Raw genomic sequence first — 26,414 nt, 5'->3', positions numbered from 1 at the left:
AGAACCTTGGCTCTGCCTTATTCTGTTACTGAGCAAAGAGTGGCACCTTCTGGAGAATGAGAGTTTTGCAGTATATCGAAGAGCCTTTTCAATTGGAATGCACATAGGCAATAATACCTATTTTTATTTATTTATGGGTACAAATGCAGATATAAGTGAGGGATATCTATGAGCTATACATCATGAATGATTACTTGTGTTTATGTGCATATGGATTCACCTCAAGCAGCAGAAGAGGAGGATATGTGCTGGTGTTGGCAGAAGCATTTAGGAGACTGTCCATGAGCAGTATTCGGATGAAGTCGCACACTGGCTTCCTGGATTGACAACTCTTGAATGTGTCCTGATCGTCACTCGTTGAGGAGTCCTCAGCAACAATCTGAAATACATGACCACACCAGTGAGTACGACTGGAAAGATTTAAACTATAAAGGGCTTCATGAACATAGGACATACAAACCTCTGAGCTGTCCAGAGGGTAAACGGTTCCAGCGAGTGCATGGAGGAACTCTGGAGAAACCCACAGTGGGTCTCTTGGCCGAAGGTTATGGAGGAGACAAAGAAACTGCATGACACTTGCCGGGAGCTGCAACTCCCATGATGCACCAGTGCCTGGCGTGTTCTTCATTGGAGGAACAGGCCGGAGAGGAAAATGTGTTACACATTATCAATTTGTGGTAAAAAAAATACTGAGGAGATGCAATATTATTACATTCTTACCTGAGTAATGACAACTTTGACTAACTCCAGCAGAATTGTAGCAGCTTCAACACAGAACTGCTGAGCAGGAGCGTTTTCTTCACTGTCAATCATTGACTGTAAGGTATCGTCCAAATGCACCTGTAGATGACATGTGATACAAAAATATTATGACTGAGATGAGGCCAAAGACTATTTTGATAAATTCCCAAAGAAACTCTCACCTTTCCATCCACAGTGTGACGGGTTTTCTTCTCTAAAAGCAAAGCAGCCAGAGCTACATACACCTGAGGGAGGTGAGGCTGTCTGATCAGCAGCCCCTGCAGGAGATAAAACCCTCGACACGAGGTGCTGGGGCACTCGTATGACCATAAATGGGCTCGAAGATTGTCTGGAGTCATAGCAAGAAACAAATTATGAATTTTGGATGAATGTAGGACACACAAAATTTCTAAAATCTTAGAAGACTTTGAATTAAAAGATGTTCAGTAATACCAATACCAATTATTAAAATATGATTTTAATTAATATATATAAGGCTGATATTTATATTTACAAAATCATATTCATTTATAAACTTACGCACTAAAAATAAATATTTCTTAAATCTTTAGAAATTTTTCTAACTCATTTAATCAAGTTACCAGCCAGGGTTATGTATCAAAATATCATAATAACCTTTATAGCATGACAGTGTTTTTACTGAAAGTTGCAAAAGGATATCTAATAAATGTCCTGCTTCATTATGAGAACTTATCCGACTTTACCCATGACGGTAATGGGTTCCTTCATGCCTTCAATGAGGGCTCCTGGAAGCACGCTTTCTCTGAAGCTGCTCCGCTGGTCCGGATTGGACAGAAAGTGTGTGAGCAGGACAAGACCCAGTTTCAAGGTAGAAGGGTGGAGGTGGGGCTGAAGGAAGAGCAGGAACCAATCACTGCCCAGGGAATCAAACGCTTGTTTCTGCTGACTAGTGCGGAACAAAACATAACAGACTAATTCAGTTACTGCGTCTTGCATGGTATGATGGCACACGAAATACTGGGGGAAATGTGTTTTTGTTGCGGTTTAGATACTAAACTGCGACAGAAGATACTCACTCTTTGGTTAGAAGGCTGTCTGAGTCGAGGATTTCACAAAGCGCCACTAACAGCTGGTTGCGGATCCAGATGAGGCTGGCCGGACCAGTGCTCTGAGCTACAGCACAGACAGGACATGTCATTCATGAGTCATGTGAGGCATTGTGTAAGTCTGGGTTGTGTGCCGTCTACCATGTGTGTACCTGATGTTTCCAGGGAAAGATCACTGTCAAATAGCTCATTGTCTTCAGTCATGTCACTAAGTGGAGGGAGTGTGTAGACCAGGAAGAGCCCAAGTCTGACAAACAAAAGGACAATTTTAAAAACAGTATAACAGGACTTGGGCACATACACACAGGATATATTCCCAGACTGTACCTGCTCATGTCCAGGGGGGTGAAGTGAACTTTAAGGAGGGATGAAATAACACTGGAAATGACCGTGACCTTCTGAAAGTTCACCTTGGAATCAGAAAGCTCAAAGAGCAGCTTAGGTAGCAGGCCTATAGAATGCATGACCGCAGTGCTCCTGCTGTCACTGTTGAGTATACAGACAGAAAAGCAGAGAGAGCATTAATATCAATCACAGTCTGTTCCCACAGACATATAATCTAATTCAGGAATCCATGCACATGTTCAGTCATGCTCCTCTCCTCAGCCTCTGTGACTGATTCTGTTGAACATTCCCTTGACTATTTCTGTTGCACATTTCTTGATATTGATGGCCGACCGCTGCAGATTTTGACACAACAGTCGATAAAGTGTGTCGTCCATCCCGAACAAGGGCCTCTTTATTGTGTTACGTAACTTTTTAGCCATGTGAGTTTAAAATAAATTGGATTAAAGCTACAACATATTCTCGGTGAACTGTTCACACTATGATCACTTTGGAATTTACCTTGAGGATTTCAGGATCTCAGTAAAGTGGTTCAGAACTGAAAGGTCCAAGTTCTCAGATGTGTTCTGCCAAACCTGAAAACATGGAGCAATGAAAGATAAACAAAACTAACTATTAGCTTCCAAAAGCAATTAAAATCTTTACAAATAAATACGGGCAGGACAAAAATATCCAGTTCTTAAGTCCACTGAATGTTTCTGGTTTTAAAATGTTGATGCTTACCTCCAGGTCACACAGCAGTGCTTGGAAAGCAGGTGTGTTTTGTAGGCAACCACATTCAGAGTTCAGCTCCACTGAATTTGCAAGATACAGAACCAACTGAAGGGTTCTGTTGCTGACCAGACTTCTCTTCATCTTCAGCAGGAAAGCTAACAGCTACATTGAGAGATAATTACAGGTAAAGAGCAGAGTTTGAAAGGTGTTGCAACGTGAAACCACTCCAGTGACTTAAAGCATGATTCAACAGACCTTGTATCCGTTGATTCGTTTCATTTCCTCTTTCATGGCAGAGTTGGTTTCCAGCACAGAAAGAAGAACTTTAACAGCTGCATACAAAGAGCTGTCATCTGGAGCCATTGCAACAAGAGTAAGGACCACTGCAGGCCCCCCAACGTACAGGAAACCATTAGATGCACTGCTGGGTTTGAACGTACGCACACCTAGAAAGAAGAAGCCTGGAGCTCAGAAAATGTGCCTCTAAGAATCAACTCAAGCAGAAATAAGTTTTTTTAAATATCATTACCAAAATGTCCAACCAGCGCTGCTCCTATGGTGCGAGCTGTTCCACTCAGGTGCTGGCAGATGTTTCGCGCAAGGAACACGGGCGTGGAGTTATCACGAGAAGTTATCCCCATCTGTAATTTGATACATTGATTGATTGCGGTGTGTGAAAACAACATGCACGTCGGATTTAAGTGTCACCTTACCTCTTTAGCGATCAGTCTGCAGTCCACCTCATTGTAAACCTCTCTGATCTGTACAACAGTCGTTAATGACGAAATTGCTGGGTTGATACCGAATGAAATCCTTTCCTCAGGAACCAGCCTTAGAAGGAGAGACTCTGGTTGATCACCTGCAAACAGAGAGGTAAGAAAACACAACACTTATCAGTAAAGTCGAACTTACACAAGTTAAAACAATGAGGCTAAAGAAGATCAATGTAAATAAATCAATGCGTTAACTAGAGAAAAGTTTCATGTCATTATATTTGACCGTCTCAGTTTGTGAACTGTGCTTCCATACTGAAGCTCATTGTCTGTTCTGCAGAGTGACTAATGTGAGCATGCAAGGAGCACCGTGACAACATAATTTCCTGCATGACACAGCATGGGGGAAGCCACAGTAAATAATACAAAGATAATCCATAAAGAATCTAAAGAAAATGTTTATCTTTTAACAGTCCAGATCTTGCAGATTCTCGTAACCTCAAAGGCCCTTATCCAGGATGACTTACTGAAAATAAGAGAAATACTCTGTACAAAATCTCCTAACTCACCTGTGTTGCGCGGAGCAAGGAAGTTGCCTAAATAGGCAGTTCCTTGTTTGTATATGACAGCCACAGCCTCGGGACTCAAAACCTCTTCAAAAAGGTAAGAAGGACCCACTCGCCACACAAGAGCAGCATGTTCCTTCCAGAGAGCTGGTGTTCCTATCAGTCCGTACACGTCAATCACAGCTGTCGGGTCCATGGAGACATATTGACCAGGGAAAGGCTGGATATACTTCATCTGACAGAGAATGCACAGGCATTACTTTTTCTGATCATGATAGTTTGTCTGATTCATGAATATGTAACTACCACATTACATCAGCTCCTCATACCTTTCCTGTCCCCAACGACTTGCCGTTGAAGTAGGCTGTGGTCATACAGCTCTTCTTCACATCTTTGGCCATGACCACAGCCAGATGGTGCCACTGACCTGGGACCAGCATGCTGGAGCAGCGCAGCCTCAGTGATGTAGGCAGAGAAGTGGGAGTGCAAACGTCTGGCTCCATCATATCTAACATAACAGACATGAACGAAGACAATCAAACATAATTTGGCCGTATAATCTACGCATTTAACCATTGTATTAAAATAAAAAGAGATATATTAGTATATTTGCTCTTATATAATAGATCAAAAGAACAGCAAAAGTAGCTGACAAATGAGGAGAATGGCTAGAAAAAAAACATTTAATTTCTTGATAATCAATAAATGTTATGCTATAGTCCCAATAGGCCAATACTGACCAAGGTATGTAAATGCATCCTCCTCTGTGGAAATGACCAAACAGCCGTCATAGGCTGAGAAGGAGATTGACAGGCAGATGTAGTGTTGTTCGGTCCGGGACATGTGGCGAACCACTGACAACAGACGGATTGGGTGTGAATCACACGCTAAACTGAATCTGTTGATCTGGAACCAGCAGGAAAACGAGAGACCAGCTGTGGGCGGAAAACCCCTGCAGTCTAAAACATGAAAGGGAGATGATGTGACATTTTATTCAGATTTATTAACAAATATGAAAGTATCACTCATTTAGAAAAATCCCTTACCTCCTCCTATTCCACCTGTTGAAATTGAATCAGCAGTCACTCCTTTGACTGTGGCCAGAGAGGGCAGGAAGAGACAGCTGCGAAGCGTACAATCACAATCACATACCAGCAAATTAGTGAATTATTGACATTCTTATATATACTAAGCATTACTCTTGATAAGCATTACTTATTGGTGCTGCAAAAGTTATCTAGCCACAAGTCTAATTGCAGGGAAAAACAAAAGCCCAGTAAAACAAGACTCACCCATATCCACTCTCACTCATGTCAAACTCTACAAAGGCAGGTGAGGAGGAGACTCTGTGTGGTCTGAAGGTGCGCGGTGATGTCATGGATATCAGACTAATGATCTGATGGACGGGGATGGCAGAACCAACAGGAGATTCACTGTGAGCTTCAGACTTCAACAAGCTGAAGGCCCGCTTCAGAGTCTTTACTGAAGATCCTGCTGCAGCGTCTGTCTCTGTTTGAAAGACCACAATTAATGTGAATTCAATAAAATGTTGCAAAGAACATAAATGTAGTCACTGTCACAAAACAATTTTTTACCATTCAATGCAGGAGCTGGCTGTGAATGCGTTGCTTTTTTGTCTGCCAAGCACATAAGAGGGTCTCCTAAACACAGGAACTTTCTGAGGAGGAAGAAAGAGCACGTCAGATCTTGCCTGAGTAAATATTGAGAAGGGATTGCATTGCAATAAAGAAAATGCATGGGATTGAACATCAGAGACAGTGTATGTCCGACCTGAAGTCTGAATGGGTGATGGACTGGGAGGAGAGCTTTTCCAAGATACGTGTAACAGGTAGATATAACGGGTGGTTTGGAATCAGCAACATGCTCTGACAGTGGGCCAGGAGCGTGGACACCAGCCCGCCCTCGCACATTATCTGCCGGTTCCGCTCAGGTTTGACCATGGCCTGGACATGATGTGCCAATGAAAACTGGATCTCCATAGAGAGCTGGGAAAGAGGTAAAGAAAAATGTCTCAATGTGTTGGAAATATGACATAACACAAGGGACTCTAACATGTTCAGTCTAGAAATGTACCTGTGGGTCCTGGGGAGAAAACACTGCAGGAAGCAGAGTCATCATAACTCTGATTGCTCCTGGATGAAGAATAACATGATCACGAGTGAACCTACTGTGGGACAAGCAAAAACAAAAAGGAAGAAAAAATAAAGGTTGATATTTATGAAATAACTTATAGACTTTCCTTTTAGACCCAACTCATAACCACAATTTAGATTCGAGTGTCGGGAAAATGTATTTAATGTAAAATGTAAAAAATGGTTACAAAATATCCACCTGCAGGGAGACTCTGTGCAGACTGAAGAAATACTTGTTGCTGTGCTCCTGGATCCTCCCTGTGTGTCCACCAATGACTGTAGGCCTGACCCTCCGATGGCAGGGGGGGACCCTGAACACACACCTTCATATCCTGCTGGTCCATCTACTTTCTCTTTATCTACAGCAGACCCACTCTCGGGATGTAGCCCCAAGTTTAACTCCTGAGAAGAGTAGGCCCCTGCGGCAAACTGGTCAAGAAACGAAAGCAGCTTTATACATGTCCGAAGAGTAACAGGCAGATTGTGCTGCAGTGTGGTGGATTCAGAGGAGGGGGCTTCAGCAGCCTCTGCTAAGTCAATGAACTGGTGGAAAGTCTTCCCAGGAGGCTGACCATCCCGTGCAGTCTCAGGACAGGAGCCCTGCTCTGCATCCCATGTCTCTTTCTTGGGTTTTTCACTGTGGAAGCAGCCGAGCTGGAGCAGAGCATCGGCCAGCCTCTCATAAAAGCCGCCAGTCTCAAAATGGTGTGCATTGACTGTGTGAAGATGCACGGCCAAGGCGATGATGTGAACAGCGAGGAGGAGAAGGTCCAGCAGCTTTTGATGCCCCAAGGACTTCCACACTTCTCCTTGTGGAGGGTCAGCCAGAGCTCCCTCCATGTCCATCACCAGAGACAGCAGTCCGGTGAAGCCTCCTGCTCTCCTGAAGGCGTCCCAGCTGTTGGGGCTTTCCAGGACCTTCAGCACAGACTGAAATACATAAGAGAGGAGTCAGATCAACAGTGAGATGTGGAATCACCAAATATGCTTAAACCTAATCATACATGCAACAATTATCATTTTTTACTATAGTTTCAAGTGAATGTGCAGCATTTTGATTTTTGATATGTTGATACTTTGCTTTGCTTCCAGCTTTTAAAAGCACCTCTCTAGTCAATTAAAACAATGTCATGAAAAATAGATGAAACACACAGATATATCATAAATCATTTCTGGTAACTAGTTTTTGGAGGTGAACAAAATAACATTAGGTTTATTCAATTTAAAGAGCTAATCCATCAGGTAGGTAATGTGTGAGGCAGAACGCAGAGGGAAATGTGATTAACTGAAACTGGAGTAATCACAATGGCTCTCAACACTTGCCAACCCAGGTCGTACCCAATCTGATTGCCACTTGCCTTAACCATGTTAGCACAAAGAACACAGACACACACACACACACACGCACACACAGACACACACAACTGCTTCTACATGGACATTGCACAAACAAGCCCTCTCAAGCACTCACCCACATTAAATACACACAATATCTGCAAGTAAGTGCTGCTCTTGCTGCCATCTATAAAAACGGACACATACAGTAGGTGTGTAACTTAGTTAAGCTTAATCAGATCTCTGTCCCATTCACTGATCCGATAGAGGTGGTAATCTTCATAGTGCCACAGCACAAAGCTGCTGGCCTAATCAAATTGGCCTGGAGTTAACAGCTAAACCTGTTTTAGCAAATCAATCTGCATTTGTCTGTAATGTAATCAGGGTCCCACATGCTAAGAAAATAAATTCACTAGCTTATTATGTTTTAAGTGCATTACAATTGGTTATGGTTTGATGTAGAGTGGAGACTTCATTCTGAGTTCAGCTGAGATCACTTGTGTTTCTGGATGTTTGTATGCCGCTGTCTGTGACTTTTATACCTGCAAAAGGTCCCACTTCAACCTGAGCTCCTGCTGTGTTGAGGAGCAGATGGCTCCTATGGCTGTACTCATGAACTCCTCTGGGTTTATCTCAGCTAGCTGCTCCAAAATGCTCAGAGTTGGAGCTCGATACTGATCCTCATCCAAGAAGATCTTTATGTAGGGAACCATACCAAGGTCTCGAACTGAAACTGGAACAAACATGCAAAAATTAAGTATACAACAGTGGCTTCTTCTTCTTAAGCTAAAGAGAGGCGACAGGACGAGGACAATGGAGATGAAATGAAGTGCATGTACCTGTGTTTTTAATTGAACGCAAAGTAAGCGCAGACACAACTTGAAGCATACAGGTAGTGAGAAATCTTTCACGTCCTTCCACAGATGGCACTTTCTGGGGACCTAAAGAGCACAAGAACATCAGAAGAAGTTTTCCAAAGACATTTGTCGAAAGGATTTTATTTAAAAAACTTCAAACCAAAAGTACTCAAACATCCTATGTTCAATTGAATGATAATTTGTTGTTTGCAAACATTCACTCTATGAAAAATCGTGATCATGTAGATTCATACTTATTTTAGAGGAGGAGATAACTCCAGCCTTCCTGAGGATCTTAGCTCTCCTACGAAGTTCCCCGAGCACCAGCTCCAGAAGACCCCAGTCACTCAACACTTCAGCGAGCATACCACTGTGCAATGTCATCCTACAGAGCGCAGGAGATACATTTTATTCAACATACATCAAGGGACAAAGTGGTATTAATAAAACCGCTTTCCAGTAAATACCCCATGTGCTTTTTGTAAATCCGTTGCAGCACCATAGGGAGAAAGTTTTGTTTTTGGAGTAGGAGCAAGAGAATCCTCCAAACATGGCTCACCTATGAAAACATTTAAGAGCAACCACTCCAAACTCTGTTCCCTCCGCCCCTCCAGCCAGAGTTCCAGCCCAAATCTGCTTCAGCACACCCAGCAGTGCACGCAAGGTCTCATGGGGGATGTAGTTGAACTTAAATACCACCTGTCGAAAAGGAAGGAAGAAAGGAAACCAAGCATTTAATCAGACCTCATACCCATGATGTATCAAAGAAACAGCACATGCTGGAGCTTTACTGTCAACAGTAGAAATCCTACCATCTCCAGCAGTGAAAAGTAAAGTTTTTGGGCAGGTGCTGGTTTACGCCACACACAGGCAGCCAACTGAGCCATCGACTGGACTGTCCACTCCAAGAGGAAGAAATTGGCTGTATCCCTCTCCCAAATTGTCTGCAGGGTTCGAAGGAGCTGGCAGCACAGCAGGGAATCGTGGGAGCGCAGCAAGGAGGCCTGCAGCAGGTAGAAGGCCTGCAGGTTCTTTACTGTTAAACCTAGAGTCAGAGGTTTCAGTTATTTAAAACTGGTCAGATTGAACAAAATAATATCAGTATGGTTGTTCCTTAACTTCTGGAGTTGGTGGAGGATGTATTCTTATTCTCGTCTGCCACATAAAGCAAAACAATACCAGCTGGAGGTCAATTAACCCATAAGATGTTTTGAATGTAAAGCTCGATTTTATCTGAATTTGCTCTGGCAAGGTCAGTCAGTCAATTTGAAGGAAAGGGGAAACCTAATAAATTACAAACAACCTTTAACACACAGCACATGCTGAATCCCACAAGCCAATTGAGTTACACATACATAGATAGATTGAACAAACAACATAACATGCATGAAAAGACACAAGAAGTAGTGTAATCTGCCTTGATAGAGTTTGTTTGCTGTATTGTCAAAATATTAAGTGAAGGTCTTAGATTTGAAAACCAAAACTCACTTGTGTTTGTAGTAAATATGAATATATACTTGGTTAGGAAAAGGATTCATTTTCAACCTAATCAAAATTGCATCACTTTCAAATAAGATCAGTTCAAAACAATCCCTGGACCCTCGTCTGGAATAACATCTACTCCTCAGTGTGATAGATGCATCCTGAGCATGAATGTGTGTCTGTATGTTTGTTTGGATTGGTACGTACGTGTTTATTATGGACACTCTATTTATGAGTGTTGGATGGAGGTGTGTGTGCACCTATGATAGATGGCTGGTTGATGTAGGCCAGTGGTGAATGGATGTGGGGCATCCTAACAGAGTTAGAGGGGAAGCCTCCACTTCATCATCCCAGACATAATCACCTCAGCTTCCTGTTAACGTGAGGGGTGTTGTGTGCTGCAGCGGGGTAGCGATGCGGGAGTGAGGAGTCGGGGTGTGTGGGAAATCAAGGAGAGGGAAAAGGGGGTGGTGCACTTTTAGGTGGGTAATATGAGGGCTAAAGTGCAAAGGAGGGATGAACTGTGTGGTCATTTGGGGGGCACATCCCCCTCCCTACGCCCCCATCTTTGCTGAGCCATGCAAAGATAATAATTAGATGGTTTGGAGTGTGCATTTGGAGGGGATGGTTGAGAGTTTATCCTCATGGTACAATAAACCGTTAGAGATAATTAGGGGGTAATAGCCAGAGAACAACAATGCAGAACTTGTGTTTAAAACTTGACCTACCTTTGGTAAGTGGTGGATCAAACTTGAAGCCCGGAGGCTGGGGGTTGGTGACACAAAGAACCACTTTGAGCTCAGTTTTTCCGAGCAGGCTGAAAGATGCAATGAGAGCCAGCAACTCCTTCACAGGCTGGAAATGATCCTCGGACACACCTTCCTCACAGCTTATGATGGTGTAATGATAAAAGACAAATAAGGAAAAGGTAAGTGATGTATTTCTACTGACTACGAGCAAAAAACAATTAATTTCTCAGAATGTATTTTTACTTTAACCTTTAAAAAGACCAAGTAGATTAAAATCAAATTCGTTTGATGTCTTTTCACATCTTTAAATAAGTTTGTCCCTTTTTACTAATCCTAATCCTGATCTCACATTGTGTTTTCATTATGTTTCTGTTCATGCCCTTTTCTCTTACCGTGTGAGGATGTTCTCAAGGGCCTGGTAGCCACTGTTAGTGTCAAACTCATTGAAGAGGGCAGAGCTGATGATATAGGTGTCTCTAATGAAGCTGAACACCGCCACAGCCACTTCAGCGAGCAGCGGTCCAGAGACGTCAGCACTGATGTGCAACAGGTTCTGGATGCAGATACGCACACAGTTCTTGCCTAATTTGGAGAAGGCAGCGTTCTTGGTAAGTGAAAATGTTATTGCTGTGAGATGTACAGCACATCAGAACAGAGTCAACACATTCAAAGTTTCCAATTCGAGCAATGGATCACCACAAATTAGTAATGCATGTCTTTTGAAAAACCTGAAAGGGAAAAATTAGAGGATGTTTATTCATTCAATATGACTAATGTAGGAAGGGGCTACAGTCATGAGAATACAATATCACGCTGGAAAATGCCGATACAGTTTTGATGTCCAAAATAAATCAAAGTAACAGAACATCTGAGTGAATCATTTGAGTGAATCATCTGTACTCACGGATGCATCATGTGAACCACACTTGCAGTGCATCTATTGCTGGGGTGTGTGATCATGCGTCTCTTGATAATCAACCAAACTGAAATAAAAATAGCTCCCTGACAAAAATAACTGTAAATGAAATCTAATTATCCACTTTCTATGAAAAATGTTTTGTTTGTGTTCAGTTCCATTAGTGTCACAGAGTCTATTATAGCCGGGGTTCTCTGACTTTTTTCTGCCATGCCGGCCTTCAGAAGCTCAATTATTAACAAAGATAAAGGAAACAACTAAATGATTCAAGTTAAATATAGCAAACCTCTGTTTGTTTGTTCTCCCTACATGAATCAATCAACTTAGTTTCTGGTCTGCATCCCCGTTTGAGAACAACAGTATAAGAGGAAGCAGAGTCATTGAATGACTATGAGCCCAGCAGAAATGATACCTTATAGGTTGCACTCACTTTACCTTGCAAGCTTGGGACAGTGTTGCTTGTTGCGACAGCAGAGACTGCCTTAAGGAGGCGGGAGGCTTGGTGCCTCCAGGGGGCGCTGGTCTGATCCCATAGTGATGTGAGGCCAATGATAAGACAGTGCAGTTCTTGAGTTTCCACCAGTGCCTCCACATTGACTGGCTGTCTACAGAGCTGGAGGAGAACCTGGAAAAGAGCAGGGGGAAGAAGGGGAGAGTGAAACCAAAATCCAATGTAGAAGAATTGAGGCAGTAGGGAGAGAATAGACAAGGAGAACATGCGTGATGTGGATGAAAAGAGTACACAAATTAAAATGTAAAAATGAGGATATTGCCTCAAATGACCTGTGTTAGTGGCTCCTGAAATGTCTCTTCTACGTCTGTGTTCTCCTTTTTAGCTGGAAGGCACACCAGCAGGTACAGACATTTCACCAAAGCAACAAGGAGCCCTGGATTTATACAGGACAATATATCCTAAAAAAAAAAAAAACACACAGACACACAGTTTACATTGAAGCATAATAATTATAAGTGAAATAAATTCAGTAGATCAAGTCTTTTTCTTGAAAGGATACTTAAACCTATATTACAAATAATAAGCCATGTTGTCCTAGTTCAGGGATTTTTGATTCAAAGGTTCAACAGTGATCAACTGAAAATGTAGAAACCTAACATTGAAACCTGACATGTTACTTATAACTCACTGAGCCGTCATCTGTCAGCAGCAAAAGGGACTTTAAAAGGAGCCAGCCCAGACTTTCTCCTATTTCACACTTTCTGTCCTCGTCCGGCCTCTGGAAGAACTGCACCACCTCTTCACGAGCCCCCTCTGAAAGCACAAAACACTCATTATTCACTGAGCCATGACTCCAGAAGACTAAGGGTCATAAACAAAGACAATAAGACAGCAAGACCACCACATACTATGGCTGCTTCTCTTTATCTTCTACTGTCACAGAAACCATTAATATCTAAATACATATTTAAGTCAAGTAAACTAGTGTTCAAACAGAAAGCATAATATATGTATCTGAAATAATGAGCGTGGCTTAGTGTTCTTATTCATGTTTCAATTTTCCACATATGAAAATTTGCATTGTGTTGGCTACACAACAGTTCCTGTACAGTAAATTATTTTAAATATTCCAGTGGCGTGTACCTTAAAAAAGATCAGCAGTCGCAAGTCAAGATAAGGAGTATAAAACTAGATGCCCATTGTTAACACTTTATAGAACTTGGACCAATACTCGTCATAGTTCGCCCTAAAAACAAAGCAAGTTTCTGCTTGAAAGCTCCAGAAGAACTACACTATTAACTATATAGAAAGATAACTGCACATTAAAACCAGCCACATAGTGAGACAGGAAAGATGGAGCGAGAGACAATTGTGACATATTGACTCATACCAGCTTCAAGAAATGAACCAGGTGTTTTCAAACTTCTGTGTAAGGATTCCGTGTGCTTTCCCTTTTTGCTCAAAAGACATGAGTGACATGAAGAAAACACAGTGGAAAAGCACCACAGTACACAGAGGGTGAAGGGAAGTCCCTCTGCACATATGGAAATAACCGTGCTGTATTTGCTTTCGTGAGCAGCTGGTACCTGCAGGCCTATCTCTGAGTCTGCTGTGGATGTTGAGGATGACCGTGTCAGTAATGAGAGCCGCAAGTCCCTTGACGTCCAGACCTTCAAGTCTGCCACCATCCTCACAGACCTGGGATCAGAGGGGAGAGAGTCCATCAAGCAAAAGAAAAAAAAAGTCTGGGCTGAAAGGTTTATATTACACAGATGTTTATAACTATGTTGCGAATCATTTTACATTACATGAAACGTAATGTTTTCCGTTCCATGTATTAGGATATCTCTTCTGTACCTGATGTGAGTAGTTTACCCTCCAGGTACTACATCTGTGCATAATGACATTCAGTGTACCAATGTAACCACATTATGGTTTGAACTCAAGTGCTGTTGCTAATGCACTCCACTATAAATAATAGAAAGCAGTGCATACTATATGCTCTATTCAGTTCTATAAGAGGATATCGCATTTCACTGAGTTTGCTATTCTTAAGTGAGGCCCTATGTACTGGTCAAATCTCTGGTCATGAGGCTTATCCGTATAGACACACACAGAACAGCACACAAACCAAAGAGCGATTACGTCTGCAGCTGTAAGCCTGATCAATGGTGTTACACACATACTCACAGATCAGTGATGGAATTTACACAGTATGTGTGCAAGGGGAGGTATCTTCATAACTGTGAGGCAGTTCAGGCACTGAGAATAAAAGTGAGGCCTGGGGCTGTGGAGCTGGAGCCCCTTGGTATTTCATGTGATGGTCAATAAACTGTATAGATTTACTGAAAAACCGCATTCACAATTAATTCAGGGGACACAGCAGTGATGGGATCAGCTGAGAACCAAACATCTGACTGCAACTCATGGCTAATTTAATTGTTCATTCAAATAGCCTGGAACAGTTTCCAAAATCACAGAGCCCTGAGGCATCCTTTAACCTTTTCATGGTTGAGTCTTAATTAGAACTGTGGTTTCATTTCAAATTGAGATAATCAATTAATGTTTTACAAGCTAATAGTCTCCATTTATTTGTTTCAAGACGCTTGCAAAAGAAAAACTCATTCAGAATAGAAACTAAATAACTGCCTTTGTGTGGATGTAAAATGAGATAGGACCTTGTTCCAGTGGTCCGTACCTTTATGTAGAGAGGAAGGACCCGGACTAGCAGCTCCTCTCTTTGCTCTAAAGGAACATGGTCAGTTCTGTGGTCGGGGTTGGAGTATGTGTAAACTGCAAGTTCCTGTATTTGTTCTCTGAGCTCTTGTGGGAGTTGAAGGTTCCTACAGGAGCCATCTTTTTTCTGCTCCTTCAACTCCACAGAGACAGATAATTCCCCTGAAGCACTCAGCTCGCCGGTTTCCTTGTTGATTCGCTCCCCTTTGGCAGTCTGGTCCTGGAGCAGAAAAAAAGAGAGCTGGAAATTAAATTGTTTCATCTTGTTTTTGTTTTTTGACATCCTGAGTTTGTATAATACACCCACTATCTTCTAATTATGTTTCTGTCTCACTTCCTCAGAGATATTAGTCTCAAACCGAACCCTCTGCAGTCGTCCTTTACCCACTGAGCACACCAAAACAAGTCACTGGAAGTCATGAGCAGCTCTCATTTACCTCTGTGAGGTCCGTCAGTATAATTGAAGGCCAATTTTCAGTACTTGGAAGGACATGAAGCCAGTGAGTTTCATTTTTAAAAGTTGAAACCCCAAATGTCTTTTCAAGCTTAAAATCCTCCACTGCATGGAATAAATGTACCACATGTAGATATACCATTTCCTATTGTCCAGTGCAGTATAAAGTTCATCCATCCATTATCTATACCACTTATTCTCAGAGATTTCCAGTTCCTCGCTGACATGTCGCCCTGGACAGGTCGCCAGTGTATGGCGACCTGTCCAGGGCAATATGGCCGATGCCATATATGTGTATGGCATCGGCCAACATATATATAGAGACAATCAACCATTCACATCTACGGAGAATTTAGAGTCTCCCAATACACATACACGTGTCTTTGAACTGTTGGAGGAACCTGGAGTACCCAGAAAAAACCCATACCAGCGCTGACACGGGGAGAACATGCATATGCCATACAAAAAAAACTAACACTAACTGGGAAATAGCCCTTATACTTAAAACCAGCCTGTCACTTCCAAGAAGAGGAAAATCAAAAAATAGAAATGTAATAAGAGCACAAATGTAAAAGATGGCTAAATAGGATATTTTGCTTTTACTAAATCAAACAGATGTGACACTGATAAAACCCGCTCAGTATTAATCCTAACATCTGTAGATAAAGCTTTGAACAAGTTGACGTAATTCCTCTGTGGTTTTAAGTTATTCACACAGAAGCCTGCTAATGCAAGTATATGTCATTTCTCTTTAACTGTGAGACTAAAGCTTGTTTCCTCATTACAGTATAATTAGTTATTGTTGTAAAGTAAAAGTAGGTAGAGTCAGTCTGTCCTGTGTGAAATGAGGGTGAGTGAGAGAACGGCAAGAATGCATGAAAGCATCACAAGCTATTCATTAGTTGTAAAGCAGCACATATCTCTATTAGGTCATATAGTGATATATAGCCAATTATGTCAAAATAAAAGTGTATATTATCACCAGTACAGTAACACTTAGACACCAAATTTCCCAAAGCAAATAGCTCATGTAGCTCACAGCGAAGTCTTCATATTCCTACCTGGACTTGTGTGAGAGCCATCTGGGAGTTTCCTCGCTCAGTTCCCTCACGTTGTCATCCGTGTTGTTTGGTTTCAACTGTCTCCAACATATCAGGGGGAAAAAGACAAGCAGAGACCTGCTAAGACATGACCAGCGTCTACAGTGCGGACACTTCTGTAAAAAACTAACCCGCCTCTTACTAATCTGCAACCAGCAGACTGAACTTTGAACAAGCAGAGCAACTCACATCAGCTGGCTCGGGTCATGTGCTTCCTCACTTCCTTAGAGAAGCAGAAGTGAAAAGCTGTTGTTAGGCTGGTTGGATGGGGCCCTCCCCCTGCCACTCAAAGAAGAAGCACTTCAGAGGTGGCATGATATAATTCTCTGGGACGGGAGCCAATGATTTAAGAAGCCAGAATAAATTAATTAATAAAAAAGTTAATTAAATAATATAAGTTGATATAAATCATTTGGTTTCATTGTATAAGTAGGATCTGATTCAGAGCTTCTTCTTATTTTTTTTATCTGTTTTACGTGCTAGGCCTTCGATCATAAGGAATGTGTTGCTGTCGTTTGAATGAGTACAGCAGCTGCATGGAGAATAGGAATCCACTGTTAGGAATGTTGACAGAAAATCACAGCAGTGCCAACATTACTTAGCTAAATAGCACCATCTTGTGGGGTTGGACTGCAGAGGATTGGATGTTTACTGTGAAGTTTCCTGGGATCGAGAATGTGTTTCCTCTTAAACCTAAACCTGAACTGAACCTTATCCCAACTGGAACCACTGTGGAGGAGACATAATAAGACATCTGTGACCTGTTGAGCCATGTGATGGCAGTCTCTTAAAGCTGTATTACTAAGCACACACTTACTTTTATGTCTGTGGTAATAATAACAGTACGTCTTTTGGGACATTTTACTGTTTCTTGTAACCAAACAAATCACTTTTGTGATAATACTTTTATTATGTCTAATGGCTCTTTTTATATTTGAACGCTAGACTGTAATTAACATGATTAACAGATGGGTTATTGAAAAATAAAGCAATCATCTTTATGACTGCAATATTTTACCTTATGCACTGCATTGTAATCGATCCAGTTATTTTCACAAGATTAACATATATTTAAGGTTTACTGCTTAAAATTAAGTTTTCCCCTGAATGGCAACTTTTTGGTACAACCTGTGAAGGATATTGAGATATTGAGGGCAAAAAAAACTGCTAATAGGAAACATAGGCTTTTTTATTTCCTTACTGTTATCGCATTAAAACAGCAGGTTTAACCATCAACGATGCAGCCATTGTTACTGTTTGTCGTTGTTTGTTATCTGTGGTTTTCTCTGTTTCTCAGGCTCATTTGGAAACTGAATGTCAGATAAAGTTAATTTAAGACGATATTTTATAATAATGGCAAGGATTATCAATTTGTTATTCCTGAAGATTTAAGTTAAACAGACTGATTATTGCTCCTGAGGGAAGGTTTGGAACTCTTCTTTATGGGTAGATAATGATAAACAGCAAAACATTGTTCAAATCTGAGGTAAGACATTACAATTATACATATTATACCTCCTCACCATGCTTGTACAATGGCGGCATACGAAATATAATGATGTATGTTTATATTGAACCTTGATGGGGTATTTATTGATACAATTGTATTGCCCAGTCCTATTAGGAAGCCAGAAGAAATACAGTCAAAGGATTACACAGACTTTGACTACAAAGATACATATTCTGTGTGTGTCACAAATGAATAGAGATACCTCCACCTGCTGGTTTCACCTGCTCTCTCTCTCACGACCTCCATGGCTATCCCTCCATTCTCAAGCCATGTTACTGGTCCCAGTGGTTGCCTCCGGTCGGGGGACGTTCCTCCTCACTTGTGTGCTTTGACTTTGTTTACACTCACACTTACAGCAGGTGTTAGCAGATGTTAGCAGGCGTTAGCATGTGTGGCTAACACGCGTACTCATCACCTCTGCGTCAAACCTGCAGACGAGGGTCCGGACGAGGACAATCACAAAACATGACGCACTTTCCTTCAGATGCGAACAACACACTCATTCTACACATTCATGAGTTAACACCGCTCATGTCTCTTTGTATAAATAGTGAATTAATAATGGTTTGTTTGGTCGGTACGTCTCTTTACAGTGTGACACAGCTAATTGACGTTTTTCAGGTTTTTTAAGGGAGCTTCTGAAGGGACGTTTCTTTACGCGCTGACGTCACGGGTCACGCGTCCCTCCTCTGGCCCAATGAGCTTCCCAGGGCGTGGTCAGCCGCAATCAGTTTATTATCACAATGCAGGATCCCGTTACTTCGCTGCTCACTTGATATTAAGATGATGCCGTCGTCCTTGTTGTTCCCTGCGAGGAGCTGAGTTGTGTTTCCCGCTTCGGTTCCGCTTCAGTCTGCAGCTCAGAGGATTCCGCAGCCGGTCGCCTTCCGTTCCGAGGCATCACGATGCAGCCGATGCCCGTCAGCCCCTTCAGCGATGCAGACGTGTTCGACTGCATCCAGAAGGGGGATGTGGAGCAGTGCGTGCTCTTCGTTCAAAACGATCGCTCGGTCCTCAGGCATCGAGGTAAAGCAGAATAAAATCGGGATTAAAAGGTCACGTGTTCGTCTTGTGCATGCTGCTCTTGTATCTGTAGCATGAATGTGTGAAACTACAGGCCAGCACTCCCCCCCCCTCCCCCTGTGCTGCTGTCAAAAAATGCATCGCCTGCATCTGTCACTGGTATTGATTTTAAAACCAGAAAACCGCTGATAAATGCAGTTCTTTAAGAAAATAAACCCAGAAAACCTATGTCATAGGTCTGTAATACTCATATGTAGAAACCTGCACACTATAACTAATTAATTGTGCAAATATTATAGCACTAGACTCAACCGGATATTACATTGGGCGGCTGTGGCTGAGGGGTAGAGTGGTCATCCTCCAACCTAAAGGCCGGCGGTTCGATCCCCAGTCTAAACCATCTGCATCGAAGTGTCCTTGGGCAAGATGCTGAACCCTGAATGGCCCCCCATAGAATAACAAAGTGCTGCAAGATGCACTATATGAATGTGTGTGTGAATGGGTGAATGTGAAACTGTACTGTAAAGCGCTTTGAGTGGTCATCATCAGACTAGAAAAGTGCTATATAAATACAAATCCATTTACATTATTTTATTTCAAAGGGAGCATTTCACCATGCTTCAGTGTCTCCTGATGTGATCTTGTCCGATGGCTAAGAGGAAACCTGACCCTGCGGCAGCTCCTCCATGAGATGGTCACACAGATCTACGAGGACAGATCCTGTGACAACATCGCACAAATAAGTCACACTGTTGCCAGAGCAGGGAGCCCTAACCCCAACTCCAAAGGGTTTTAACCATCCACACGCAAACTCACTGTGCATCTGGGTCAGGCCGGTGTTGTTGGTCCCAGTGGCCCCAGATCAGCATCTCTGAACCTGCCTGTGACGTGTGTATGTGTTGATCTGTGTCCAGGCTGGGGTGGTTTCACCCCGCTCCACTACGCCGCCCTCCATGGTAACCGCATCATGGTCGACCTGTTCCTCAGTAACGGAGCTGACCCCAACATGACATGTGATGCTGGACAGACAGCCTTTCATTTTGCCTGCAGGTAAGAAGTAGGCCTATTATGTTCCTGGATTCATGAGGTGATGAAGTCGTTTTGACCTCGATCCTGTGTAATAACAGCTTGTGCTTTTCACACTTACCAGGCAAGGTAACATCTTTATCATACACCAAATGATGCAGTATGGGGCTGATTTACGCATCATAGATGTACAGGGAAAGACGGCCCTGCATCACGCAGTCACTGGGGGCAGCATGTGAGTCTTGATGTGTTTTCTTGTCTTTGTGTGCACACACAGTCACACACATCCAAATATAGTATGCACACTAACGGTTATCTCTCCCAGTATTTCAGTGCACTATTTGTGGGAGACGGGAATGTTTCGGTTCTCAGACACAGACATGTACCAGGTGACGCCCCTGCACCTGGCTGCATCCACAGGCAACACGGAGGTCGTCCGCTATTTGCTCAAAGACCAGGTATGATGTGGTGTTCACTCTCTAATGCACTCACACACTGTAGCTGACTAACAGTGTAAGACAAGGGGTATTATGGTGCTGGTCTTGAGTTAGAATCAAATGAAAACATGCAACTACACTAGCTGAGAGTTAATATGCATATGACTTTTCTCTAGTTGTTACAGCTTTTTAATTTGGTTCTTAATGTTAAGACTCTCCAATTGACCACTCGTGTAACTGTGTGCAGCCACTGTCAGCATATACCATCTTACAACTTCTACATTACACTGAACACAAAATAGCTACAGTAAAAGCTGAAAAGGTTTTCTCATTGTTCATAAACTTCTCGAGAGGGGAGCCTCTCTCCAAAGGCCAATCTTATCTGAACACCAGGGACAGGATGGTAACTCCCAACACATAACGTATAACATTGTAAACTAGAAGGCACTGAGGCATCTCAAGTCAACCCCATGTGAAGCACAACACATGTTGAGCATAAACTCCATTATACACAATGTTAAAAGATGTCTTTACTCTAAAATTCCCTGACGGGATTAAGTTAGTGGAGACTTTAGGGTTAAATGTACCAGAAACCCTGTTTCTTTAGTATGTTGCTGTTACTTGTGTGTTGACTGTGTAAGAAACCGTTGTTCGCTTGCACTTTACCTTGGTAAGCAGAAGGGATATGAGGACTGTATTTCTTTTCATGTTTCTTTTGTTCTTCGTGCCCACTAATTCTCAGTGTAGCCTAAAAGAAATGGAAATTGGTTTAAATGTCAGTGTATAAAATTTACAAAAAAAGCAGCCTGATCCAAGTCAGTTTTCACTATTGTGGTTTGTGTTACAGTTGAATTATATTTTATATATTTCATGTTTAAAATGTTATCAGAAAAGAAGCTGGTTTCTTCCATTTAATAAATGTAATTGGGGCTCCAAAGCTGCCTCAGAGATAATTATAGCTCCGGTTCTTGGAAATGGGACAAAGATCAGTTAAGGTGTTATACCTTTTAAAGCAGCACCTGGTGCAGATGTGACTGATCTTTCAGCAGTCATGCACTTCATCCCTGTGTTTTGTGTGCCAGAGATGTGCTGTGGAAGCGTCTGACCAGCAGGGAGCGACAGCGCTTCACGTTGCAGCAGAGAGGGGGGGAGTGGAGGTGTGCTGGATGCTGCTGCAGAGAACAGGCTGCAGGATGCTCCATCTGAGGAACCATTGCGGCCTCACACCACTGGATCTGTGCAAACAGGGGAGAACATTCAGGTGAATCTGCTCTTCGTAGAAATATCTCTTTAAAAAAACATCATTAACTCGCAGGACGCTGCACGTGACTGTAACACCCAGTACCTTGAAAATATACAGTATGTTTGCATTTCAAGATGACCTGTTTCTCTTGGGATCCGGATGCTGATTAATACAAGGCTACACTGTTTCTTTTTCTCCAGACATCAGCAACTCTCCAAACTACTGCGTCTGCAGATGAATGAGCCACTACACCACAAGCCCACCGAGTCTATTGGTAAATATTACTCCGTTGCAACAAAAACAAGGAGGAGGATGATAACAACAATGGAGATGATAACAGTGGAACTCACAAATGAAAAGTGTGTTTGTATCGTGTGTTTACCTGCTGTCACATTTGTGTCATGTGTCTTTTCTCCACAGTTTTATATTACTGGACTCTGTTATTTCCATCTCTGAGTGGAGCTGTCATCCTGCTGATAGCAACCATTATGGGAGGCTATGGGGGTCTAATCTGCAGCTTGCTCTTCCCCTGGCTGGCCAGAAGCATCTTCACACAATTTCACCGCATGACCACTTACCAAAGGTTTGACAGACATTCTGAAATGTGTTATTACGAATAAATCAAAGTACTTTGGTGTTTGTGAGAACGCTTTGTTAAGACAACATCTCTCCTCGTTCCAGGTTACCCAACCCGGTCTACCTAGGAACCCTCCTCGCTGGCTTATCCCATACTCTGCTCTGCTTCTTTGGAAAAATAACGCCCAATATCCATTTTTACTATTATGCATACTTTTATGTAATTCTACTTTTTTTTGTCCTCTATGACATGTGCATCATAATCTATGATTTGTGTCTATAAAAATGACAAGGCTAAATCCTTAACATGTTGCATGTGAGTGGCCAAACAGTGCTCTGGTCCAGATGTCCATTATGCACTTTGCCCTGGTCCTCTGCTTATTCGTTAAGGTTCTGACCCAGGACCCTGGGACACTGGACAGGGCCGATGCAGACCCTCGATTCTCCTGTATAGCCGACCTGGTGGAGAGCAACCAGAGCCCTCTCATGTTCTGTCCGTACTGTGAGGTAAGACTCCAACTGGTCTAAAGAGCACTGATACCTTTGAAAACAACCATATCTAAATATGTATCTGATAATCTAGCCATCTTGATATTTGTATGTCTGTCTAGATCTAAAAATGATGATGATGATGTTCTGGCCAACACACAATCTTACCCTTAATAAATGGCTGCTCAAATTTCAGATGTCAAAGTAGCTATGTAATGTAGGTTACAAAAACAATGATAAAATATTGTGGTTAATTTACCTAAAGGGAAATTAAGAGATGTTTGACTGATTGGCAGTCTGAGTCTATAGTTTATAAATAGTAGTTTCAAGTGGGGTAACCTTGAAATTGGTGTTTATAGTATTATACAATTCACGAAATGGATCAACAGTAAAGTTAAAGATGCACATTTTCTAGCTAGAATAAATATTACAAAAATTTGGATTTGTTCTAACAACTTTGTTTCTGTCCATGTTTGTTTTCCTCGCAGCTGTTTATACCCGACCACACTAAACACTGCAAGCTGTGTGAGGTGTGCATCAAAGACTATGACCACCACTGCCTTTTCCTCAACCGGTGCATCGGCCAAGGCAACCACCGCCTCTTCCTCTTCTTCATCCTCTCTATGGTGATGGCCCACTTGTTCTTTGTTGCCTCGGCGATAAGTTACCTGTACTACAAGGTGCCCCCAGGCTTCCACAGTCTGTCGCTGTGGCTCGCACTGTTAGGGGAGGAGTTCTGGGTGGTGGTCATGATAGTTATGAATTTACTGACGCTTTTCTGGGAGGCCTGGCTGCTGACGGAGCAGTTCGATGCCATCGCCACGGGTACGACCACCTACTTTCGACAGTGCGAGAGCGCGGCCCGGCTGAGGTCACCCAGACAACGCTGGGTTATCGTGCTGTCGTTTCTGATTGAGGGTCGGAGGCGGGTGGGCAGTGGACAAATGAGAGAGGATAAAACATCCATAGACATTTAAAACTGTGGTATCGTCTCATCTGCAGCTTTTTCCTCATCCCTCACTAATAAATATATATTGTCAGAGTAGAGTCTTCGACGTGCTCTTGACTTTGTGATAACATGAGTATCTCTCTAATGCCATACAACACGTTGTACTTTAATGTAAAATGTAGTCATATTGTTTTATTCTATTTTAAATTATCATATATCTGTATGTGAGTAGGGTGGTTAGCAGGATAACTACCACTAATAGTTTTGTCAAATAGTTTTTAGGGACCTCACTGATTATTTATTTAACTTGTTGCTTAGCGTTGCTCTGTGTGAAGTACTGGATATTTCCAAAAACTGTGTTTTAGCAGGAAACGCCTCTGATAACATGAATGCTCACATTCCCAACTGTGATTTTCTATTCCATGCCACTCATTTTTTAACAGTGTGTTTGTTTTTTGTTTTTCAATAAGAAATGTCAATAAAAACTGAAGCATAAGATATACAACTTGACCGCCCACATACACTATCATTACTGACCCGACTCATTAGCAATGTTGTTACTGCTTCTTTTTGATAGATACTTTAATTACATTACATTTCATTTAGCTGACGCTTTTATCCAAAGCGACCGACAATAAGTGCTTTCAACCATGAGGGTACAAACCCGGAACAACAACAATCAAGTAATAATTTATAAGCCCCTACATTTTAGACACTCTCTTTTCTCATGAATGTTGTAAATATGACCTGACGTGCTCATTTACCTTATTGCACTTCTGTCCGTCCTGTAAGAGGGATGTCCTACTTGTGACCTATCCTTTCCTGTTAAAAGGGATTCATTTGGATGGAATTTTCTCACTCTTGTTGTGAGTTAAGGGCAAAGAATGTCACACTTTGTTAAGCCATATGGGGCAAATTGGGATTTGTGAATATGAGCTATACAAACATAATTTGGTTGATTTAGATTTAAATACATTTAGAACCAATTTGGAAAAGTACAAAATCATATTGTAAATTTTGTAAAAATTTTACAAAATTATAAAACCCATTATCATGACCACTTATGAGAGTCAGCACATTGACACAAAAACTGCAGATATATAAATATACTTATAGATCAAAGTTTTCAATTACCTAAAACCCAAGAGTGAGGTCTGAGATCAGCCGGTAATAATGTTTAACAGCAAGTGCACTGCGAGACTTTGTTCTTAGCATAATGTCATTGTACCTCGCTGACCTGCTCCCAGTCATTTGTACCATGACACTTCCTCTGCTCGCACTAATGGGACATGCTCTTTTCATGCCTTCAATTACACACACTCATTTCCTATGTGTCCCTCAGGACCATATTTCTAGATTATAGATGATGTTCCCCACCACCCCCCCAGAGGCTGGCGTGTCTGGACTGTGTGAGTGGCCCACATCATGTGATACAATTTAATGTCCACTGTACTGCGTGTTATGCATATGGAGGAGGTTTAGTCGAATGCATGTAAGCCTGTGAGTGCTTCCTCCACTGCAGCGCTCGGTTACCCGGATCAGTGTTCCTGTGTTTAACTGGAAGCCACTTGTCGTTTTGCTTGATGTCATTTATCTGTGGTGACACAGCTTCATCTGGTTTGCAAGATGATAGCTCAGTTGTTCCATGATTTATGCTGTAGGAAAAAGATGTGCAATCAAACAAAATCACTGAAATCTGCCTTTTATTAGAATAAATAAATATTCTCTTTTATCTCATTGGGCAGCTGCCGAGAAACATCTGAAAATACTTTTTCCAGATTCAAAGCTAGGGACCTTTCCCTAGCTTTGAATCTGAAATAAGCATTTACATAAGCAAATCACTCACAGCTCCAGCATTGCATTTTAGCAGAGACAGTCTACAGTAATAGCATTTAAAAGAGAAACTCATAATGTTGTCTAAAACTGCATCAGCAGTTTTCACTTCTCCATGTCGGCCGTTCACTTCCTGCGCTACAGACTGACTGAATATTCAGATGAGGTGGACAGCAGGAGAGCATCGTGTACAGCTGTGTTTCATTTCTCTGTTAAGCTGCACCGATCACGACAGCTGCTGGGAACTGCCTGTGTTGCTTTGTGGAGCAGCACACAAAGAGAGAGTCTGGCTTCGAGGCTCACAGTCGTCTGGTCTGGTCCCATTACACAGCAAGTAATGCCTGCATGACTGTCTTGATTTCCTGCCTCTTCTATCAGAATCTGGTCACATCAGCATTCCTCAGGCGCACGTCACTGGTGCGTTGATGGCAAGTATAGTGGTCCCCTCTCTTTGGGTGTGTGAATGTCATTGTGTTTGTTTCTTGGATAACTGAAATTCCAGTACTGGCATTTTTTAAACCCAGTGTGTCCCTGTGGTTGTAGAAATGGAACCTGTGGAGAAGGATCCCTTGTGCAGTGTGGAGTTGTACTCACCATGATACCATCAAGGTCCCCTCGGGCCAGTCACGTACCAAAAGATCTGGCAGGTAATACTGTGTTTTTTAGTTAGTTTTCCACACACAATTATGTATTTTCTTGCTTGTACAGTTTATCTGAGGTCTCATGTGAAGCTGCAAAACACATATATTTTGATAACTGCCTCTTCTTTTATTCAATTGAGGCTCTGCACAATTTCTTCATCACATCTCTGTGTGAGATCTTCTGTCTCTGTCAATGTCTGAGCTGTTTTATGAGGATTTAAAGAATCAAATGGCAAACGTTGTGTTGCCAAAGCACTGCTGCTCCCTTACAAAGCCTCTAAAGG

The 26,414-nt window shown here is 42.1% G+C and overlaps 2 protein-coding genes across 2 annotated transcripts in view; one reads left to right on the top strand and one right to left on the bottom strand.

The window, feature by feature from the left end:
* The window catches only part of wdfy4 (WDFY family member 4), a 37,004-nt gene extending 18,789 nt beyond the window's left edge, over nucleotides 1–18,215 (bottom strand). Inside the window, exons 1-36 of the mRNA XM_061087619.1 lie at nucleotides 18,135–18,215; nucleotides 16,365–16,441; nucleotides 14,812–15,069; nucleotides 13,700–13,811; nucleotides 12,802–12,926; nucleotides 12,443–12,571; nucleotides 12,095–12,284; nucleotides 11,136–11,325; nucleotides 10,723–10,883; nucleotides 9,325–9,557; nucleotides 9,072–9,211; nucleotides 8,767–8,897; nucleotides 8,495–8,596; nucleotides 8,198–8,388; nucleotides 6,520–7,250; nucleotides 6,262–6,355; nucleotides 5,959–6,173; nucleotides 5,763–5,845; nucleotides 5,460–5,676; nucleotides 5,214–5,290; nucleotides 4,908–5,126; nucleotides 4,497–4,675; nucleotides 4,171–4,402; nucleotides 3,602–3,747; nucleotides 3,418–3,529; nucleotides 3,144–3,334; nucleotides 2,898–3,050; nucleotides 2,676–2,749; nucleotides 2,157–2,315; nucleotides 1,982–2,076; nucleotides 1,800–1,896; nucleotides 1,467–1,669; nucleotides 924–1,090; nucleotides 721–840; nucleotides 461–622; nucleotides 221–379 (exon numbers count right to left, since the gene is read on the bottom strand). Of these exons, the coding sequence (XP_060943602.1) occupies nucleotides 221–379; nucleotides 461–622; nucleotides 721–840; nucleotides 924–1,090; nucleotides 1,467–1,669; nucleotides 1,800–1,896; nucleotides 1,982–2,076; nucleotides 2,157–2,315; nucleotides 2,676–2,749; nucleotides 2,898–3,050; nucleotides 3,144–3,334; nucleotides 3,418–3,529; nucleotides 3,602–3,747; nucleotides 4,171–4,402; nucleotides 4,497–4,675; nucleotides 4,908–5,126; nucleotides 5,214–5,290; nucleotides 5,460–5,676; nucleotides 5,763–5,845; nucleotides 5,959–6,173; nucleotides 6,262–6,355; nucleotides 6,520–7,250; nucleotides 8,198–8,388; nucleotides 8,495–8,596; nucleotides 8,767–8,897; nucleotides 9,072–9,211; nucleotides 9,325–9,557; nucleotides 10,723–10,883; nucleotides 11,136–11,325; nucleotides 12,095–12,284; nucleotides 12,443–12,571; nucleotides 12,802–12,926; nucleotides 13,700–13,811; nucleotides 14,812–15,069; nucleotides 16,365–16,385 (5,868 nt within the window). The 5' untranslated portion in view covers nucleotides 16,386–16,441; nucleotides 18,135–18,215. The remainder of the gene's footprint in view (nucleotides 1–220; nucleotides 380–460; nucleotides 623–720; nucleotides 841–923; nucleotides 1,091–1,466; nucleotides 1,670–1,799; nucleotides 1,897–1,981; nucleotides 2,077–2,156; nucleotides 2,316–2,675; nucleotides 2,750–2,897; nucleotides 3,051–3,143; nucleotides 3,335–3,417; nucleotides 3,530–3,601; nucleotides 3,748–4,170; nucleotides 4,403–4,496; nucleotides 4,676–4,907; nucleotides 5,127–5,213; nucleotides 5,291–5,459; nucleotides 5,677–5,762; nucleotides 5,846–5,958; nucleotides 6,174–6,261; nucleotides 6,356–6,519; nucleotides 7,251–8,197; nucleotides 8,389–8,494; nucleotides 8,597–8,766; nucleotides 8,898–9,071; nucleotides 9,212–9,324; nucleotides 9,558–10,722; nucleotides 10,884–11,135; nucleotides 11,326–12,094; nucleotides 12,285–12,442; nucleotides 12,572–12,801; nucleotides 12,927–13,699; nucleotides 13,812–14,811; nucleotides 15,070–16,364; nucleotides 16,442–18,134) is intronic.
* Nucleotides 18,216–18,474: 259 nt separating this feature from the next.
* Nucleotides 18,475–24,097, top strand: si:ch211-223a10.1 (palmitoyltransferase ZDHHC17). The gene is made up of 11 exons (XM_061087778.1): nucleotides 18,475–18,490; nucleotides 18,697–18,939; nucleotides 19,851–19,986; nucleotides 20,087–20,197; nucleotides 20,288–20,420; nucleotides 21,482–21,660; nucleotides 21,843–21,916; nucleotides 22,063–22,225; nucleotides 22,324–22,438; nucleotides 22,540–22,725; nucleotides 23,196–24,097. The coding sequence occupies exons 1-11, from the start codon at nucleotides 18,475–18,477 to the stop codon at nucleotides 23,682–23,684; spliced, it is 1,845 nt and encodes a 614-aa protein (XP_060943761.1). The 3' UTR covers nucleotides 23,685–24,097.
* The last annotated feature ends 2,317 nt before the right edge of the window (nucleotides 24,098–26,414 follow it).

Source organism: Limanda limanda, chromosome 15 (assembly GCF_963576545.1).
Source record: "Limanda limanda chromosome 15, fLimLim1.1, whole genome shotgun sequence".
NCBI classification, from domain to species: Eukaryota; Metazoa; Chordata; class Actinopteri; order Pleuronectiformes; family Pleuronectidae; genus Limanda; species Limanda limanda.
Note: the sequence above shows the minus strand (reverse complement) of the source record. Positions and strands in the feature narration are given on the sequence as shown.

Bases quoted from the DNA above. Each gene is read 5' to 3' on its own strand.
- si:ch211-223a10.1 (XM_061087778.1), top strand. The intron at 19,987-20,086 runs GTAAGAAGTAGG...CACACTTACCAG, and splicing joins GCCTTTCATTTTGCCTGCAG to GCAAGGTAACATCTTTATCA. The intron at 20,198-20,287 runs GTGAGTCTTGAT...TATCTCTCCCAG, and splicing joins GCAGTCACTGGGGGCAGCAT to TATTTCAGTGCACTATTTGT.